General features: G+C 48.8%; 1 protein-coding gene across 2 annotated transcripts in view; it reads right to left on the reverse strand.

The window, feature by feature from the left end:
- The window catches only part of EZR (ezrin), a 51,144-nt gene that overhangs the window by 9,719 nt on the left and 20,617 nt on the right, over nt 1-20,808 (reverse strand). Inside the window, exons 3-8 of one of the 2 annotated variants that reach the window (XM_023254543.2) lie at nt 15,733-15,816; nt 10,948-11,043; nt 9,759-10,033; nt 9,084-9,167; nt 7,742-7,888; nt 293-389 (exon numbers count right to left, since the gene is read on the reverse strand). In XM_023254543.2, the coding sequence (XP_023110311.1) occupies nt 293-389; nt 7,742-7,888; nt 9,084-9,167; nt 9,759-10,033; nt 10,948-11,043; nt 15,733-15,816 (783 nt within the window). Of the gene's footprint in view, nt 1-292; nt 390-7,741; nt 7,889-9,083; nt 9,168-9,758; nt 10,034-10,947; nt 11,044-15,732; nt 15,817-20,808 lie in introns of those variants that run through there. The other variant, XM_023254544.2, reaches the window with a different exon arrangement.

Consider the following 20,808-nt stretch of genomic DNA (forward strand, 5'->3'; position numbering starts at 1 on the left):
CTGTCCTTTTCTTCATAAGGAACGAAGACCATTTGAAAACTTAGGGGACACAGTCAGCTAGCTTTTGACAGACACCTGGGCCCCAGCGCACCTCTCCTGTAGCGGTCAGTCACATGATGCAAGGGGTCCTTGACCCTCAGTGTAACCTGCTGGCAGTTTGTTTACCCTGTACCACACAAGGGATCCTGCTTATCACCAGCTCCTTGTCCCAGAGAAATCAGACTGTTACCCGGAAAACATAGTTGGCTATAAGAAAACCATAACCCCTCGCCTAGAATTCATAGAAACTTACGGGAGCCTTCTTGTCGATGGGCTTAATGACAAACTTTTTGTCATTGAAAGAGATGTTCCTGATTTCACTCCACGGAAAGCCAATCTTTGGGGTCAACCTGAGGTTAAAAAAGAGGGAAGGGGATAGTTAGATGTGTATTTGGATTGCAAATCTATTCTTAGAATTTTTGCTTCAATTTGAAAAAGTATAAAGCCCAGGAAGCACAGGATATAACACACGTTGTTACCGGAGTTCCTACCTGTGCTAGGTGAGGTCAGGTCCAGGCTCCAGCAGACCTGCACCAGGCCGCCCCAGCCAGTAAGCTCCAGGTCAACTCGGATTCCCAACCCGGTGCACCCTTTCACCCTGTGACAGCTTGCCCAGCCATCTCCTGTAGCCTAACTGGGTCCTTGTGCCCAGAACCCCACTTCTAGTCACTGGGTCTGATCCATTTCCCTTGTAGTCAATCCATTCTCCTCTAAACTGTCAACACAGGAATCCTGTTTCCATAGGATGGAATCCAGGGGCCTCGACTTAGCATCCAAGAGGCTTCCGATCGAGCTCCTGATTCACACCCAGGCCCTCAACACCCGTCCCGCGGCCCACCTGGCCAGTAGAACTCCCTGCTCTACACCACAAACATACACCCTCAGGCCGGCTCAGCCTCCTTCAACAGGCTTGCCTCTTCTTGACCTGTAGTCTCTTGTGCTACATCAACTATTCTCTTCGTGTTTTCCCAATTCCTCCGTTTTTATTGAGCTCTTTGAAGACCAGGCAGGTAAGCTTTCTGATGTCAAAGTTCATGTCTTAGGTCTTCTAGGCATGCTGTACTCAGAGCAGCTGCTTGCTGATGGAAATGGGAAAGTGCCTGGTGTGCTTCCACTCCAAGAGTGCCTTGCTCATTTTCTGTGGGGATCATCTGTCCATGGCTGCAAGGGGGGTACTGAAGTCCCTACTCTTACCTATTATTGTCTATTTCCCCTTCATGTGTCAGAACTTGCTTATTGTATTAGGTGCTCCAGGGCTGGGTGTGCATGTATTTACAGTCGTTTGAGGTCCCTGATGAGGACTTGGTATGGACTCTGCTCTTCTGGGTCTCATCTTAGGGGTGCATGGCACGTTCACCCGGCTGGCCAGACACCCTCCCGTGTCCTCCTCCAACTTCTATGGCAGCATGAGGCCCACAACCCCCTGAGGAAAGCCCCAGCACTTCCCTGCTTGGTCGCTACTAGCCGACCACTGGCTCAAACTCTGGCTCTTTAGCATTCCCAGGAGAAGTTCTCCAGAGGGTTAAGACCAACCACATGGCTCTTACCACACGACCCGCCCCTGTTCTTCATCTCTTTCGCCCTATGCTTTCAACATATTACCATGGACACCATCTAGAAAGACAGACCCTCAAACCACCATCCAAAGATCCTACCATCAAAACCCAACCTTTCCCCCAGTTCATAAAAACTTTCAATTTAGAAAATAAGCAGAGATGGACAGAAACCAATTGCCTACCAACACGTTTAATAAAAACTGATGGGCAATGTAGGTTTGCTATGCCAAGCCAGGTCAAGGTGGCAGGGTGGCTTCTGATGGCCAAGAGAGGACACCCAAGCCTCACAGATGGCTCTTCTGGGACACAGCAGTTCCACACACCTGGAGGAATGAGGTCAGGGCACTGGCCAGTCCTTTTTGGCATTCGCCTTTTTACAGCTCTGTCCTCCAGGGTCACCAATGCCTGCTGAAACGTATCTGGCCAACATGCCTCACACAGTCAGACACGCAAGACGTTCACTCTGCTACTGAGCAAAGAGGTGACGTTGTTTGCAGGCCTCTGAGCACCGGAAAGGAACTCAGGATACCACCTAGTCCCACTGCTGGCTTTAACCCAGTGGTGTTAGAGGGACACCTCTACATGGCTGTAAGAGGGACAACAGGTAGACATCTGCTGCTTCGTAGCACCCGCTCCACAGCACGAGGGCTCTCTGCTAGCTCATTTCTCACCTGTGCAGTCACCACTGCAGCCAGATTTCCAACACTCAGAATGCCAAGGAGGCAAGGATCTCAGGTGCTCAGCTTTTTTTTTTTTTAAGATTCTGCCTCTTCTTTTTAAGTTTATTTTGAGAGAGAGTGTGCATACATGTGTGAGTGGGGGAGGTGCAGAGAGAGAATCCCAAGCAGGCTCCGGGCTATCAGTGTGGAGCCTGACGCGGGGCTCAAACCCTCAAACTGTGAGATTATGACCTGAGCCGAAATCAAGTGTCGACCTAACTGACTGAGCCGCCCAGGCAGCCCTGAGGCTCCTAGCTTTATATGGGGTTCTCAAAACAGTTCTAATCCTAGAAAACCTGGACCTTCAGGTTAGACAGGCATCTTTCTTTTAATTTTAAGGATTAGGTGTCCGGTCACCATGCCCTCCAGCCCTCTGCTTGCTTTCTGAGGTGTCTGTGAAGTCTATCTTTTTAAGACTCTGGAACCTCATATAACGGTTTACAGCCGTTCAGAAACCTAACTGTAGGATCAGAGATGGGACTATATATTTTTTTTAAAAATGGGATTCTCCAAACAGGGACCAGAGCTCTTTAGAGAAACAGCTGATTCCAGGGCTGGAGGAGGAAAAGTACAAGATGATCCTGGAACATCTTGAGGAGCCAGGAAGTAAGGAAGTGCTCAAAAAAATAACGGGGTCTGTCTGGGGTGCCTGGGTGGCTCAGCTGGTTGAGTGACTGACTCTTGGGACTCTTGGTTTCAGCTCAGGTCATGATCTTGCAGTTGTGTGGGTTCAGGCCCCACATCGGGCCCTGTACTGACAGAGTGGAGCCTGCTTGGGATTTGCTCTCTCCCTCTCTCTGCTCCTCCCCCACAAATGTTCTCTCTCTCTCAAGATGAATAAACAAAAAAAAAAAATTAAAAAAAAATGGGGTCATATCAAAAGGGCACAGGAGCCAACTTGAAAGGGATCCTAAAGGCAAATCTTAATTTGAACAAAATAATAATGGTAATAGATTATAGCCTGTAGAATAAAATATCCATGAGTAGAAAACTGACTCTGTTCAGAAACCATACATGTAAAAGAAAGGTTCTGGTTTTTTTTTTTTTTTTTTTTTTTTTTGTGGGGGGATCACTGTTTCCTCAAAACCACAGTAATAATTGTTTAAGACTTGTGAATGGACGCTAGAAGAGATTAAAGTATAATGAGAAACAGGGTATTTACATAGTTCCCAAGTGTCTGCCTGAAATGTACTTACTGACCACAAAGGGAAGGACAGTAACTTCACAAAGAAGCCTGGCAGACAGCACCCTGACCAGACACCAAAGTTAACACCACCAGCAGTGGTAAAATATTCCCACACCACGCACTGCCTTGTGAGAGGCCCCGGGAAGGCACGACAGACCTCTGTGGGATTCCTGCCCAAAGCGCAGAACTCAAATCTAACTGAGAAAACACGACACAGATCCAAGCTGAGGAACTTTCTAAAGAGTTAATGGCCAGTAGTCTTCCAAAGTGTCAAGGTCAAGACTGGGGAGGAGGCAACTAAGTGCAGGTGTGAGTCTGGGCAGGATCCTGGGGCAGAAAAAGGACGTTAGTGACAACTGGGCAAAATGGAAATAGGGTCTGTATATTGTGAAAGGCATCGTGTCAACACTGACCTGGACTGTGGTTATGTAAGATGTTAACACATGGGGCAGCTGGGTGAGGCCATATGGGAATTCTTCGTACCTGCTACTTTTGGAACAATTTTAAAGTCTGAAATGATGTCAAATGAAAAAAAATAAATGGCTAAAAAATTTAAATTCAAAGTATGCAGGTGGGGGGAGTGATGATACTATTCTTCTGTATCTTGACAAGAGTCTGAATTTTTCAGGCACATGTCTGTTCAAACTCAGCAAATGGGGCTGCCTGGGTGGCTCAGTACATTAAGCGTCCAATCTCATCGTTTTGTGACTTCGGGCCCACGTTGCGCTCTGCAATGACAGTGCAGAGCCTGCCTGGAATTCTTTCCCTCTCTCTCGCCCCTCCTCCGTTCTCGCTTGCTTGCTCTCTCTCTCTCAAAATAAACAAACTTAAAAAAAATAAACTCAACAAATGAACACTTAAGAAGTGTGCATTTCAACGTACTTGAATACTACATCAAACAAAAGACAAGCAAGAGCTCTAGTAAACAACATGCATTTTGGGGAAGGCACACAGATGCCTGCGATTTACTCTGAAATGTATCTGGAAGAAAGGGGCCCGAGGTTGCAGTGACGTGAGGCTGAGCAGTGAAGCGCTAAGGACAGAATCTCTGCAGGCACGGGACATTCACAACAAAATCCTCTCCATGTTGTGGTTTGCTTGAAATTTTTCATTAAAAACATTTAGAAAAGGTCTGGGGTGTTGGAAGGGGCTGGAGGTCACTGTGGGCTCCACAGACGGCTCTGCGGGCACTCCTACAACAGAAGCAAACATCCTGATCTGAACCAGCAGGGGCCGATCCAGGCGTGCCGCCACCTCTTGGCAGGGCAGGCGTGTCAAGGAACTGTCCCCACGCATCCCTTGTGCCCACCTCCTGCCAGCCACTCCTAACCAGGTCCTACCGCTTCTCCCTCGGCCCTCATGCACATCCAGACACGCAGAGGCCAAACCCTCCTCTCCGCCAGTCTGAGGGGAACTTTTAAACTCAGTACTCTCAGTGGATTAGCTGTATTCCCTTCAACGGTCTCTGTAAGAGACTAGGAGGTTTTTCCGGAAATTCTGTTCCACGTTCAAGTTAGGGCTCCAAAGACCAGAAAGGAGAGAAGTATCTGACAATTGCATATCTGGTAAAAGAAAACTCCCACAAATCCAAAGAACTGCCTTTTGTTCTCCTCTCTTAAATAGGTAACCTGTTAGCACTAAGGCACAAAGATGTAACATACACACAAAAAGGGGGGGTGGGGGTGGAGGCAAAATTAACATATCGTGCCTATGAGCGTAATTTTAGAAACTGGAAATAATTTCTTAAGTATCTACATGATACATAAAATACTATATATACTGTATTACAGTTTTACGATCCTGTACTGCATATACTATATGCTGTAGTATACGTATGCTGTATATAACCAGTATGCTATAGAACCTAACAATAACCACTGGCTTACTATATACATAATAAAGCTAACAAAACAAGTATAGATCAGTGTGTGTGATTTACCACTCTGAGCGAGAGATTTAAGGGAGAAAGACACTGGTCCTTGTTTGGCCCCAGCTTGTCTACAGCCCTCTGCAGCATTCGCTCCCTTCAAGGGCCCAGAGAGTCACACGGCGCAGAGTCCTGCCCCTAGGAGGACCAGGAAGGCTGCAAGGAGAGGAGGGTGGGGGAGGGTGAGCCCTGGGAGCACAGAGGTGCTCTCGCAGGACTGAAAAACGCGGGGGCAAGGGCGCACTCCTCTCACGGTTCTGCTTTGGGTCTGACGATGCCAGGTAGGATCACATAACACACTAATGGGAACTTCCTTTGCTCCCTCTTCATCTACGGTTTACAGAATGAAAAAGACTAAGATGCTTTCCGTCCCACGCGTTCCCACTCCGTGGTTACGTACACACTGAAGAGGGACCTCAAGAGACATTTTCCAACCAGGATACATTTAGTTCTAAAAAGGGATAATAAAGGTATATTTGTTTATCTGCAGGTGCACTAAGTCTCTCATCGCCCAACTTACATACTCAAAAGATCCAATTTCTCACTTGAACAGTGCTCCACGAACATCAGTTCTCACTGCTGGCCCTGCACCGAGGGGGGTAACCCAACACCCGCCACAGCCAGGACTTGTCCCAGCGCGGCTCAGGCTCGAGGCAGGGTCCTGCTGGCGCTGGTAAGCAAGCTGTCCATCCTTGCTGGCGAGGAGAACCACCTGGGCCCGCTGGTGACCGAATGTCTGGCTGTTTCTTCCTAACTGAAAAGAGGGGTGCCCTCCGAGGCAGAAGTGAGGTCGCCCTACGCCCCAGTCTTTGTTGGGGAGAAGACCCCTTTGAGAGGACTGTCAGTTTCACTGGTAAACTGGGGGTGGGGACAGAGGGAGGAGAGCAGGGATCAACTGAATGAGCCGTGCAACTCTAATTTTTACTTGGGAAAAATTAACATATAACGTGGGCTGGAGGTAGTTACCAGCTGACATCAGCAAGTTCCTGCCCGTGGCTGTTTCCTGCAGCTGGAAAAACCTGTCCGGACAGCCCGGGCCACGGCTATGTTACAAAATCTGCTCATTCAAGAAATGAGTGCAGAGACACAGGCAGTTTCCCACACACGTTCCCACGGGGGCACCGTGTTCTCACTGTGTGTGCACCGCCCGCTACCAGCCACCACCCTCCAACTGGGGCGCCTCCGGAAGGACCAGGCGCTGGTTTCTGGAGTCTCCCGGACCGTTGACGTTTCCCTACAACACTGCTGCCAGCACACTTGGGGAAGCAGCACACCAGGAGTCCTCAATAACTCACTTCTCGATTCTTGGGGGAGTTCCTGCCATTCTCTGATAAGCGTATCAGGTCCTACACCGTAACCAGAGTCCTCCCTGACTGGAACCATAACTTCCAGTAAGAGTGACTGTCCTCCTCCAATTCTGGCACTCAGGGGAGGGTCTGGGAAGGCCTGCCACGGGCCTCTGTCTGACCCAAGTCAAAGGTATCCGTACCCTGGCTTCTGGCAAGAAGATTCTTCACGTGACATCACCAGTCGCGGGCAGCAGCATGCCCTTCATGGAGGCCAGAGAGAGGGTTCTGGGGGGGTCCGAGAGCCCGGACATGGAGAAGAGCTGCGACGGGAGGAGATGTGTTCTCCAAAGACACCATGGAGACCTTGCCCCCGCTGACTCAGATCTTTTTCTCTGTGTATCTAGCTCCCTGGCAGAAAGCAGACACCCATGCGCAGTGTCTGTAACCACAGGGAAGGGCAAAGGCAGCCGCAGGGCCCAGCTGGCTCCACGCTGGCTCTGGCTCTTGCAGACCTTACTCAATGCACACAGCTAGCACGGGGCAATTAGATACCTCTCAGAGGCTCAGAGGATTTAGCTAAACTGTCTGTACATAAGCCACTGTTTACAGAACCTTAAGGTCTCTGATAGCACCGTAACCATCCCTGGTTGGATTAGCACAAGCCTTAAGCCACCAGCACAGCTAGGGCTGCCTGGGTGGTATCTGTGGGTGTGCTGGTGCCTATGGGCAGCTGGTGGCCGGGCCTCAGCAGATGGGCAGGGGAGGCCTTCCTGCAGCTCCGGCATGTGGGGTCACGGGTCAGCACACACCAGGGCTAGTGAACAGGCTACACTGACGGAAGAGAAACGGCCAACACCTCGAGCTGACCTCAGACACAACGTGGGCACGTCACAGCTGAAAAGCCCTTAGAGAGTCACGCGCTAGACAAATGTGTCAAAACACACTACACACACAGATGCCATTTTCTCCACCGTTTCCAGCCCCGATACCCCACCCACCGAAGATAATTACAAAGTTCAACTCACTTATCATCTTTCTCATAAATATTCAGTCCGAGGGCATCAACTCCAAGCCAAAGGTCTGTTCCCTTCTTGTTTTTGATCTCAAAGTAATTGATCCCATACATTTCCAGGTCCTGGGCAATCTTCAGATACTCCAACATGGCACTGTCTCTGGCGGGCGGAACAAACAAGCGTGGTCATTAGAGCAGCATCCCGAGCCATGAATCCGCTACCAGGGTCTTCGGCCTCAGGCAGGTCGTGCAGGGTGGGCCCACAGCCGTGGCTTAGCGGCTGCCCCTCTGCTGACTGTCCACGCCTGCGCCCCAAGCTGTCCTGGATGCTGACCACGGATGCGCTTCAGACATTCTGAAAGGACTGAACGGACTCATGCTGCTTTCTCTGGACACAAAGATCTTCCTTTTAAATCGTATCGGTAGGCACGATCTTTCTCTTGCCCACACACTGCTGCAGGGACTCCCACTGTCTATTTCACCAGCACTTGCCACTTAGGCTTTGAGTCCCTTCCCTCCAACAAGAGATGCCTGGGACAGAGGATACTCGAAGGACACAACGGCTGTGAGGCCCAAACTGTAAATGAGCTTCTGAGGCTGGGTGGGGGACACAGAATTGCTTGTGACACCCGAGATGAAGAATCCAGGGCAACAGAATGTGGCCACTTCTTTAATTTTTTTTTTTTTTTAACGTTTTTTTGAGACAGAGAGAGACAGAGCATGAACAGGGGAGGGGCAGAGAGAGAGGGAGACACAGAATCCGAAACAGGCTCCAGGCTCTGAGCTGTCAGCACAAAGCCCGACGCGGGGCTCGAACTCACGGACCGTGAGATCATGACCTGAGCCGAAGTCGGACGCCCAACCGACCAAGCCACCCAGGCGCCCCAGAATGTGGCCACTTCTTACACCTAATAGCCACATGTCACATCATGTCCCTCCTTCATGCTCCCTGAATAGCAAGGGGTTCTCACTTGGGATCAATTTTTTCCCATTCATACACTTTTGAAAGGAAACACCTTACAGACAATGAACAAGCCAGCACCTCTATGACAGGAAAGAAAAATAAGGCTCTTTCCCCCTTGACTAGAACAGTGTTTTAGACACGAGACGGTCTCTCCTCTAAAACAAACAAGGGAGAAGACTTTAGGGCCTTAAGCTTGAACTAAATTGCTTCTTACCCCAGTCAGGAACACCCGGCTTTATTTAGGGAAAACCTCCTGTGCAACCGTTACCTTTCACTGCTCTGTGGCACCCAGGCTGCAGCCCCGTGGGGTTCCTGAAGCACCACCCTGGGGACCCCAACTGAACTCCATGCAAAGGAGCCGGGCGGGAGGGAGGGGCCGCCCAGCACTCACTTGAGCATCCCGCGGTGCTCCGCGTGCCACACCTGGATCCGGTCCTCCCACTGGTCCCTGGTGAGCTTGTGCTGGTCCATGACTCTGAGTTGCAAAGGAAGAGGGCACACAACTGTCACCGCAAAGGGCCACAGAAGGCAAGCAGCAGGCCACCGCTCACCTGCAAACCTGGAGTTTTCTTTCAAATAAGACCACACAGAGTGTTTCCACTTCCTGATGTGTAGCATTTCTGACCATTAACGACCTGAAAGACTTAGAACCTGGAATGCGACATACCCAGTCTTGCTGGAGAATTTTAAAAAGGTATTTTATATTTTCTGGGGCCTCTTCTTCCAAAAGGGATAATTTATGTGACTATCAGTGAACACAAACAGATTTAATGGGGCCAAATCATTATACGCTAGGGAGAGCTAGGAATGGTCCCCGTCCTGCTACGTTTCTTTATCACAGACCCTGTACAGGTGGATCAGTGCCCGAGGGGAGGCCACGGCGGGTCAGTGCCTACACCGGCCAGAGCACACACGGGCCAGCACGCAGATTAGCGGGTGCTAGAGCCCCAGCCTCAAGAAGCATTTACCCTTGTGCTTGCCGACTGCTTCTGCTCACACACACCACCTATGCCCTTCAAGGGTGCAACCCGCCGCTCTCGTCCAGGCCTGGCCACCCTGTGCTCACCTTTGGGGGATCAGCCGCTCAGAGCTGAGGTACCCAGACTTGTGCGTTTCTTTGTTATAGTCTCCGAACTTGGCTTGCACAGCATAGGAGCCCAGGAGCACTGCGGTCTCAGGAGGGCAGTAAATCTCATCACTGAGAATTCCCTCCTTCACTTGGAGGAAGAAAAGCTTCTGTGTGATGTCCTGGATGAGCTCCTCAGACACATCTTCGGGGTAGAACTTGGCCCGGAACTTGAATTGGAGAGGATTCTCCTTTCTGACCTCCTGTGCGGACACCTGGATGACAAAAGCCAAATGCCCTCTGCCAAGGGTAGAGGATGAGACCGCCGCCCCCCCCCCCCCCAGCTCCCTAAACACAGGTCATAACCACCGGGTCAAAAGGATCATGCAGGCCAGTTTTCAGGAGATAGCGTTCACTCCAAAAGTCACCTTTTTAGCACGTAAGATGAGAAAAGGCCAGTTAAAGTCTTATCGCCCTCCCATACTTAGCTGAAGTCTAGCAGCAGCCAGTTAGGGACTCACCAAGCCACTAGAACCAGCCCCAACTTCTGGGAACAATGTTACCAATTCCAGAGAACTCGAATTTAGAAAGGGCCTGCCTAGTGACCTGTGCACCTGGCATCTGCCCACGCGGCCAGTCGAGCCATGAGCCACGGAACTTATGTTTAGTAACTGCTCATGTACCCCCCCTGCCCATTGCCAGCTCTAATTGCCCTCAGGCTTGCCACAGTAATATGGGAGGAAGACACAGGCTTGGGAAAAGGGACATTTTCAAACTGTGTGGAGAAAACACATTTAAGCTTCCATTGTTAATGGAATTATCCAGTCTTTCGAGTTGAAAGATAATCTATCACAGGTTCAAACAAAGCAATAACAGGTTCTTACAAAACAGTGAATGATTCATGGTCTAGAAGATTAACAATCTCATTGGGGAAAAAAAACTAAGGTCAACTAAAAGCTAAGCAATTAACTATCATATGCTCCAATGAGTGAGCAGTAAGGAGAAATCCCAGGATCTAATTTCCAACCAATATCCCCATTTACTGGAAACCTGTAACCTTTTTGTCTATAGAAACTTTTACACAAATAAAAAGAACAAAAAACAAAAGACAGAAGAAGGTGTTCCAGTTTCAAAGTTAGCAGAGCGGACCAACACCCAAATATCCTGTGAATAGTTAACTCTGACTTACCTTTTTATCTAGTTTCAACCAGGTAGGAAATCCTTTATTATCCACATACTGGAGGCCAAAGTACCACACTTCCCTAAGGCCGATGGTCTTGACCACCTGCGTGAATGAGACAGAGGGGCAGAGGCTGACGTCTGGAAGGGCAGGAGGCAAACGGCACAGCAGGGTCGCCAGGAGAGCCAGGTGGCGGCTGCCCGGTCCCACACCTCTCCTGCGCCATCCCAGGGAACCTGTTACCAACAGAGGCTGCTCCTCCAAAGCCACAGATGGCTTATTTTTAACATACGTTTGAGCAGATTCAGGGTTCACTTTAAATCTCAGAAAATCGTAAGACCTTGTAAACTCTTGCCCCCCCTCCTCTTACCCCACCCACGCTTTCCCAAGTAAAGACAGCCAGCTGGGGTGGAGCGAGCACACACAGCCGGACCCCACCAGGGAACACCAGGGAGAGGGTGTGGCCCAGTGTGAATGCCCCTGTCAGGGGTGCTCCCATGAAAAAGGGGTTGAAAGTCACTAATGTGAAGCAAAGGAATACTTGGGTCTTCCCTGGCTGCCTGTCTCTGCTTCTCAGTGGCCCAGGCCTCTGCTTAACTGGGAACAGGGCAACAGCAGTCCCCAGAGAGGCAGGAGAAAGATGGGGGCAAACTTCCAGGGAAAGGGGGGGGCAGGGGAGTTACGCTTCACACACCAAGGGATGACTAGCATTCCTTCAACCTCCAGAAATTTGGAATTCTGATATAGGAAGGTGTAATTCAACCTAGGTCATCATAAGGATTTCACATTTTAAAATTCTCCACAGCACTAGAAAGAGTCTCCTGTGGTCCACTACAGACAGAATCCCATCCTGGTTATTCTTTTGTCTTAGGAACAGAAAAGCAACTTCCTGGGGACACCTGTTACACATCATCACAACTGAGTCCCAGGGCTTTGCTGCAGTTTAAATGCTGAGTCCCATGACATACAATGCTCAGCCTCTATATAAAAAGGTTACCATTCTTCAAATGTCATAAAGGGAAAGAGACCCAAACACATGAGAAATGACAAATCAGGTATCTGGAGCATTTGCTTAAAATAAAATTGGAAATTCCAAATAGACTCCTGCTTGGGAGCGTGTCTTCTCCTCTGCTGGGGGACCAGATACTTGCTGGGGCTCCAGGAGCCTGGTCGTCACACTCCCAGGAGGGACCTGTTCCCATCCCACTCGTTCCACTCTCCCATGGGGGGAGGGGGGCAGGGCCCCATCATGCACGATGTGGAAGAACTTGGATGGTTCTGTGCTAACTCCCAAGTCTCTTGGGAACCCTGCCTAAGTCCTGTCAGGGCAGCTAAGTGCAGGGCACGCTGATCTGAAGACCAGGTTTTCCATACCCAATCCTGCTAATTTCACGCTCTCTATAAACCTCCGTCTCAGCAGCTGGATATAAAACCTGCCTTGCCTTCCTCTTCGGGTGGTCTCAGAGCGACCTATGAAAGGTCCACATACAGAAGCATCTCGTCTTTCCACTCCATGCACCAAACTGGAGCCTTAGCCTGGGTGCCAACCAGTGTGAGAGAGGATTCTGTCTGCTCCACGTCCCTTCCCACCGGGTCAGACCCCTGCTGATAGCCGCAGCCACAGCTCAGACTTCTCTTCCCCTCTGCTATGAGGCAGCCAGCCCCCTTGGCAAAGCAGATCACAGACTCCAGAACCACACTGTGGACAGAACCCTTGCACAATGAAACGCCTAACCCTGGGTACCCCGATCCGCCACACGTCTCTGTGGCATGAATCTCCTCACTCCAGGGTAACTGCCCGCAGAGTATATTTTAGAGCCTTACTTCTATTTCTATGGCTTCCCCAAAACGGCACACTTGAATTAACCTGCTTTCCTTCAGTCCATTCCAAAAACCAACCTGTAAGTCCTCCTTACAAGGGAAATCCAATATTCCTGAAAAAACACACTTCACCCTTCCCCGCGAATATCCTTGGCTTACTAAAGCAGATACGCAACACGGAAGCAGAATTTGAACAGGTGTGCAGAATATTCCTTCATTTCTGCCTCAGCAGTGTTTTACATGGCAGTTTGGAATGGAAAATGCAGGGACAAGTCTACTTGACTCCACGTCAAGTGACAGCTGAACACAGGTTGTGATGATGGAAACAAAGGGCACACAGAGTCACAGCTCTCTCACTGCCTCCGGAACCGTAGGATCTCGCCTGGTTGTGCGGTGCTGGCCTGGGAGGCCCCCCATCAAGTCAGACCCCTGGACTAGAATCCAGGCAGATCCAGCAAGAGCGCTGGGGATGGGGACGGGGATGGGGACGGGGATGGGGACGGGGACGGGGATAGGGATGTGCCGGGCCGGGACCCACAGAAGAGACTCATGTTGCTCATGCGGTGGGAGAGAAGGCTTCGGACGAGCTTACCTCTCAAGTGTCTTTCAACCCCTTCTACTTAAGGACCATATTCTAGTGCCTGGTAGTTTGGTCCAAACCTAGAATCAGGTGGAGCAACTGAGAAAAGGACACAGACTCCAAAGGCATCGAGAAGAAAACACACGCAGCCTGGCTGGGGTGCGGGAAGGAGCCCCGGAAAGCACCCAGGGCACCCCTGATGACCTACTCACGGGAAGGCGGGACCTTCGCAGTGTCATGTGCTGCCTTGGAAAGACAGAAGGATAAACAAACGGATCTTCAAAAAGACAAGTGTAAGCAGGCTTATGATGCCACACAGCCAGAACCTGCCCGGGCCCTGGTGAGCACTATGACCTCAGGCAACTCTCTTCTCTAACTTCCATGTCCTTCCATGTGTCCATGTACACATAGAGTCAGTCGCTTTCCAGGTCAGCTCCAACCTCAGCACCCTCAGATTATATCGCATTTTTCTTTAGGGACACACCAAACTGAAAAGAAATTAAATGTGCACTCTGTGATCAGAGTTCTTTGTGATCCAGGTCCTACTGTTGAAGGTGGAGTTCGGGATCTTTCTGTCTCCCACTACTTCCCTTTCTGATAACTGACTGGTGGTAGAATCTCACTACCTGTCTTGGAGGTTGGCTGAGATTCAGGCAGGAAACATGATTTGGGAACAGAGGTTCAAGTGGGATGTGGCCTTGTTTTCTGTTTAGCACACAGATCTGGGGACTTGACTTCCAGGGCTGGGGAACAGTATCATCACGCTTGAATGTGGCTGATGGGGCTAACGAGCTCTGGAACAATTTAGATACTGAATTTATCCAGACTTGGCATGCTGACTGGATTTATTAAATATGTTTTTAAAATAACCCACACCTACCGAGTTCAGGGTCCATTTTTTGTATACCTATTAACCCACAGCTCCATGCCTCTGTTAAGCAGATAATCTAATAAAAATACCTGTTTTTAAACCAATGCAGGGAAAAAAACCAAACCAACGCAAACACCAAACGAGTACAATCGCTCAACATGTAGGAACATGCCGAGTTCTGTCAACGTGGCACCCTGGACCAGGAAGCGGGGGGAACCCCGAGCGGTACGCAGCTCCATCCACGCCCAGCACACGAGCGTGCGGTTAAAAACGTCCATGGAACCGGACCACCCAAGCGGAGTATTTCAGGGAGCAGGGCAGGCCTCGCTGCTCTCTCCGCTCCCTCCGCTTCCAAAGGGTCCCACGGGCAGACACGGATGTCTTGGACACTGGCAGTGGTGTCACCGCGGACTCCTCATGCGATGTCGGGGAAGTGACACGTGAACAAACAAGGCAGATGGAGGCCGGGCAGGTAAACGGCCAAGGCACCGAAATTCTGTAACTAACCCCCAGTTTCCGTCTCCGCTTTAGAACAGTCACTTGAGGACAGCCCCACCACTCCTTTACAGACAAGGACTCTGGTACGACCCACGTTCGAACCACTGACCCAACCCACACAGGGCTCGGCTGGCTCCACTTAATTTACTATAGGATTCGCTTTCAGAAGAAACCTTTAGGTTTTTGCCCCAAGTCCAGCCTGACCGCGAAGAGTAAATGCCTCTGTCCTTACTGGGTATGGGCAGAGCCAGGCAATGACCTCACAAGAGCAGCACAGGCAGAACGGAGGTGTCCCTGCCCACCCCACGAAGCCCAGCACACACGCCAATGCTGGCCCAGCACATGGTGGGGATGAACCTACCGGGTGCTCACTTTTGGGGACAAGAAGGAGATATGACCAGACGCAAGAGGGAGTGCCCTACACCTCCTAAATTTGCTAGAAGTCACCCACCCTCCCTCAGCTCCTGATCACCACCCACTCCAATTTCTGGGCTTAGTGCTAGGGTTCAGAACATCACTTGTCCCATCAGCGGAGCCTCTTAGCCAGGCAGGCTATAGCTCAAGGGACCTGTAAACTCATGTCTGCTCCTGTTGCCCTCCTGGAGCCCTGGCCCCGGAGCAGACTTTACTTAGCCCAGAGAAGCAGATCTTGTTCCAAAACTTGGAACTGTTCCATGGCAGAATTATCACCGCTTTCTGGGTGGCTCACTATGATCAGCGTTCTGCATCCACCTTCAGGTCTCACGAAGAAATATGCAGGGATGTGGACGTGCTCTGCCTTGCCTAGCTCACGGGCTGTGCTAATGAAGACTTCAGAGCATCCCCAAATTTCCTCTCACAGGGCTGTGAACAGGGGCTACTCGCACAGGGTGTTTACAACAGTGTGAACCCCCTGGAAGAAGGAGAAATGTTCTCCTCTACAAAAAGAGGTAAGCCGCAAGCCAATATGCTCAGCAAAATTATTCAGATCTGCAAAAAATAATTTTGTAATTAGGGATTCTCCCTCCTAAGCTCAAAGACCAACCTGATCAAAAAGCTGTTTTCCTGTTGTATTTGGCTGGATGGCAAACTCCAGCTCCGCATCCATGGTGGTAACTCGGACGTTGATCTAGAAAACAGAACGAAATGAATTACACTTAACTGGGTGCTCCTTTCTTGTAATGATCTTCTGAGCCGTCGGCATAAACTCAAACCTACTTAGCAACACGGCAAGAGTAAATTCCTCACTGACATCCATTCTCATGCTGTCATGACACACGCATGCGCACACACTCACACGCTGCGAGTGTCCACTCACAGTGGACAGCTGCTGAGTCTCAGTGTGTGCACAGTTTGGACTCAAACGCAGGCCTCCTTTGCTTTACTAAAGCACATTCGCACTTAGGTCTAAGCTGGTTCTCTACAAAAATACCTTGATAAACATTTAACATTTCTCCGTGCACCAGCTCGCACTGACCCTCACGACAGCCAAGGAAGGCACCAGTGGGCTGGCCAGCCTCCTTGAGAAGTCAGATCAAGACAGTAAGTGAAAGGAACAGAGAAGGAGCAAGCAATATACCAGAAGGTTTAGAAACATCAGAAACTGAATAGTGAAAAGAGAACCGGTCAGATGACTGATGACACATCAAAAGAGGATATTGTGCAGTAATTGAAATGCTAATTAAGAAGATGGCAGAAACGTGGAAAACTGCTTCAGAAATGAAAGCTATGACAAGCAAAATGGCACACATCCCATCAATACAAACCTGTGAGAGCCATCCAGCAGAGGACAAAAGTACGACATGGGGACGGACAGATCACAAGAGGGTCGGAGCACAAGGAACTGAGGTGGGGGTGATGAGGGGCCTTAACGAGGTCTCTAACATTCCCATGGAGTGTTTTGTTTAAAAAACTCCTTTCAAAGTAGTTTTCAAATATATCACTCGAGAAAACTCAAACTCACCAGCATATGAAACAGACAACATACTACTTTATGTGACTGTCCTAAAGAAAAACACCACCACACAGCAAGAGTAAAGCTTAAGTATCTTTTTTATTTATTTATGTTTTTACAAAGAGAGAGCACAAGTGCATGTGAGCAAGAGAGACAGAGGGGCAGAGGAGGAGAGACAGAACCCCAAGCAGGCTCCACACTCAGCACAGAACCCGACGTGGGGCTCAATCCCACGACCCAGTGATCGCAACCTGAGCCGAAATGAAGAGTCAGATGCTCAACCGGTGCCTCATCCAGGCACCCCAGAATGCTCAATGTTAGGAAACGCTTGCTTTTCACCATTTTTCGAGTGACATACGTAAGTAGCTGGATAGACGTGTACCCTAAACCCCTCCTTCCTCAGATGTAAATATCACGGGGACAGAGCAACAGGACTAACGCTTTGCTGACAGAGGTCTAAGGAGAGCTGGCAGACTACACATGCTTAGCAGTCACCACTCTGGTTGTCTCTTTAGGAACAAAACCAGTCTTTAGGGATGTTTTTCCCCCCCAACCCTGAAGACTGATAGTGGAGAGATACTTTGATACAATCCACTGTGTCTTAAAGGTTCTCTGGTTGATAGTAAAGAGAAGGGAGGCATAAATTTTCCAGGATTTCAAGAAAAGTCTCCCTTTCAATCTCAAGTCTACAAATTAAAAAACTCGAGTTTACTAAGAAGCAAAAGGAAACATACTGTAAATTCTTCAACTATATTAGAACATAGAAACCTAAGTTTCTTTTCCTGCTGGCAATAATTTATTTTTTTAATAATCACAAAATGGCTATTATGAAGAAGATAAAAGTACCTTTCTCAATTATGGTTCCAAATGCACATATTAGAGATGAAATAGCAGCCCCAAGTCAAGCATTCCAGTAGACGATGTCGCTCCAATTACACACTCATAAGCCCACAAGGATACATCACACCCAAAACTAAGGCGGAGGCCCACAAATACGGGGTCTTCGATATGCTTTTCTGATTCACTGATTGCAAACTGATTACCAGGAATATTAAAAAAAAATGATTTTAAGGTTTAAGTCAGATCTACATTTGATTCCAAGTTCACACAACTCTTTGAAAAAGCAAATACCCAGTAAAATGAGTAGTTTTACTGAGGATGGGGGTAACAGGCCAGTAGTCCGTAGAAAGTAAACTTCTTAAAAATGAAGCATGAAGAGAAGGTCCGCATAACCTCCACAAAGTACACGAACCACCACAAGGACCTACTCTGCCGTCCACAGCTCCAACACAGCCATTCTGCCAAGTTTTAGTCGGTCTGGTCTTTCCAGAGAATTCTTTCCGTGAGGCCCAACACCCACCGGCAAGCATGAAGTGTGGTACAGAATCTCCAACAAAGACAGTGAGCCTAAATAAAGATCAGGGTAAGTTTTTCTGGCATTGCAGTAACAAATAAAATTGGGACAAATAACAGGAAACAAATAGGCTTTCCTCCATTGTTTGGTCTCCTGGCCCTGTAATTTCCATTTCTGATTTGGGGACACAACAGAATTTTTCTTATTTTCAATCTCCCGCCCCCAAATTATAAATCAAATGAATTTTATCAACATACGTGTATATTCATATATAGCGCATGCTCTACAATATTGATAGGAGGCTGGGACGAGATATCTCAGGAACCCTAAACAACACGTGAACGAACAATACATGATGACCGGTGGCCGAGCTGCTCTGCGCCACAGGTGCGTGCTCCTGGACAAGGTCACTGCCCCGCTAGTGTTTCTCATGGGGGCATGAATGGCATTCCAGGCACAGGTGCTCGCTCTGCCAAGACTATCTCCAGTGCAGGTCTGAGCCCACCTACTAAACACAAGTGTCCCCAGTCCCTGGGACAATCTGAAAGTGCTCCCATCATTTCCAGATGCTGAGGAAACGGGAGGCTGCTACCCAGACTGAGGGCCACAGAGAGGCGCTGTCTTCATCAGAAGCAGGATATAGAGCTCTGGGTTTACAAAACCTGTTAAGATTATTTTCAATTTTACAGATCTTTAATAATGAAATACTGAAATATGGCACAAGAAATCAGACTTTAGCAATTAAGGAAACACGTCTAAATCCCAACTCTCCTTTTTGATTCTCTTTGTCTTGAGTTTCCACGGTAAGCAATTCTTTTCAGTACTGGGATGGAAGCTGATGCTCGTATCTGCAACGGTGCCACAGAAATAAAGTGGGCTTGTGTGGTCCTGCATGATCAATGTGAGCATGGTTCCACAAAAAAAGCCAGAGGTCCACAGGCTTAAAACATACCATCACACGAACCCAAACCGTGTGCAAACGTTGGGGGAAAGAATGCATGGTTTGCAACTTTTATTGTCCTGGTAATTACCCCCAGGTTAAGTTTTTCTTATCAAAGGCAACATCTGCTGAAGGCAGCAAAATCCCATAGTAATGTGTGGGATACGTGTGTATAGACAGCATGCAGTCAGTCACTGAAAGTCTAACCCCAAAAGGCAGGGATTCTCTCAGGCTTGACACAATACTGAAAGCCTTTTAAACATTCTGCTTTGTTTAGGGATGATGACAGTGATTCAAGTTGAGTTTTGCTCGAGTTCCCCCTCACGTGCACACAGACACGCATGCCCCATGCCGTGGACGGTGTAGACGGTAGCTCAACAATTCATGTCTCCCTCCCCGTGCTACTCCAACTGAAACTAAGAAACAAAGCCATACTGAGAGTTCTAAAATGTTACAACATAGAAGGAACTAGACTTAACCAGACCCCACTACGTATAATGGGAATTCACAAATAACTTTAGATAATGGAGTTAAGTTAGCAAAAGCTTTTTCAACTCCACAGATTAAAAATAATGAGGTCTTTCTACTGCTCTATGCCATGTCATAAATTTTAGAGTAAGAGGACTTGCTTAGACACAAGTCAAGAAAACATGCTAATGAAGATGCCCCAACACATCCAAAAAAATGAGGCTCTAATGAGTATAATGCAGATTTTCCACACTGGCCATATTTAGCAGAAAAATCTTTCTTCTTTTTGCCCCAGCAGCCTGGCTTAGTGGGGAACTTGTGTTCTCATTTCAGTAAGACAGGCGAGTTTTTGATTACTAGAATATTAGTATATGCTGCAGGTCTGTATTTGAAAGAGACAAAGGCTATAAAAACAAAAATAGGAATGAAAAGTTTTATTTCTAAAACAAGAACAAATCTGGCCAGTAAAAGTTCTTAAATCTAAGCAAAATGCCATGCATGTTTAGTTTTTATGAAATGACTGCTGTTTCACAGGTGTTTGAGCCATGCCTCTTGACTAGATAACGAATAGGTTATCTGATAGGGAATTTAACACATAGACCTATCTTTGCCTTAGTTAATGAAGTTAATGAAAACCTAACTGTAATGCTGTCTCTGTCCTCCCTCCGCTTAATAATCTACTCTAAAAAAATTCTATTTGCTGCTCTTACGGGTTAGCTCAGCTCAAAACTGTGACACTGCATGCCAATGAACCATAAGGGTTTTATTTCACTGTTGGCAACCCACCCCAGCTAGCGGGCACATGGCATGCCCTGGAGGCTCGCTCACTGGGTGCCTGGGTGCCTACTGGGTGCCCTGGGTGCCATGGGCAGTGCAGACAGAGGAGTCAGACTTCTCTCGCCCTTCTGTCACTTACAACATGATGGACAGAGATGGGTCTCAAGTAGCGCCCATTCACAGTTATTTCCAAATGGGTCCAACTATTAGAATCCCCAGTGCAGCCTGAGTTGCTCGGCCCCAGCCCAAGAAAACCAGCTGAATTCGGGGATCACTGAAACACGGGCAAGAGAGAACAGCAGCCAGGGGGCCCGGGCTTGAGAGCTGGTGTTGTAGCCTGAGAACTTCCTCCCACTGGGCCTCACACCCCGCTTTGTCTGCAAGCTGAAGATTTGGACTAGAAGTCCCGAGGTCCCTTCCACCTCAGAAATGCTAGGTCTGAAGTCCAACAGCACCAGGGAGGTGCAGGAGCGCAATGAAGGCTGGAGCTGTGAAAACAGGTGGGTTGACTTCTTAGGAAAGCTGTGTGGACGGACCAGAAAGATGGATGAGAGAAAAACAGCCAACTGTGATGCTACTGAAAGCTGGCCAGGAGATGGTTTTCATGGGCAAAAGGAAAGCTCATACC

This window comes from Felis catus, chromosome B2 (assembly GCF_018350175.1).
Source record: "Felis catus isolate Fca126 chromosome B2, F.catus_Fca126_mat1.0, whole genome shotgun sequence".
In the NCBI taxonomy this organism is placed as follows: Eukaryota; Metazoa; Chordata; class Mammalia; order Carnivora; family Felidae; genus Felis; species Felis catus.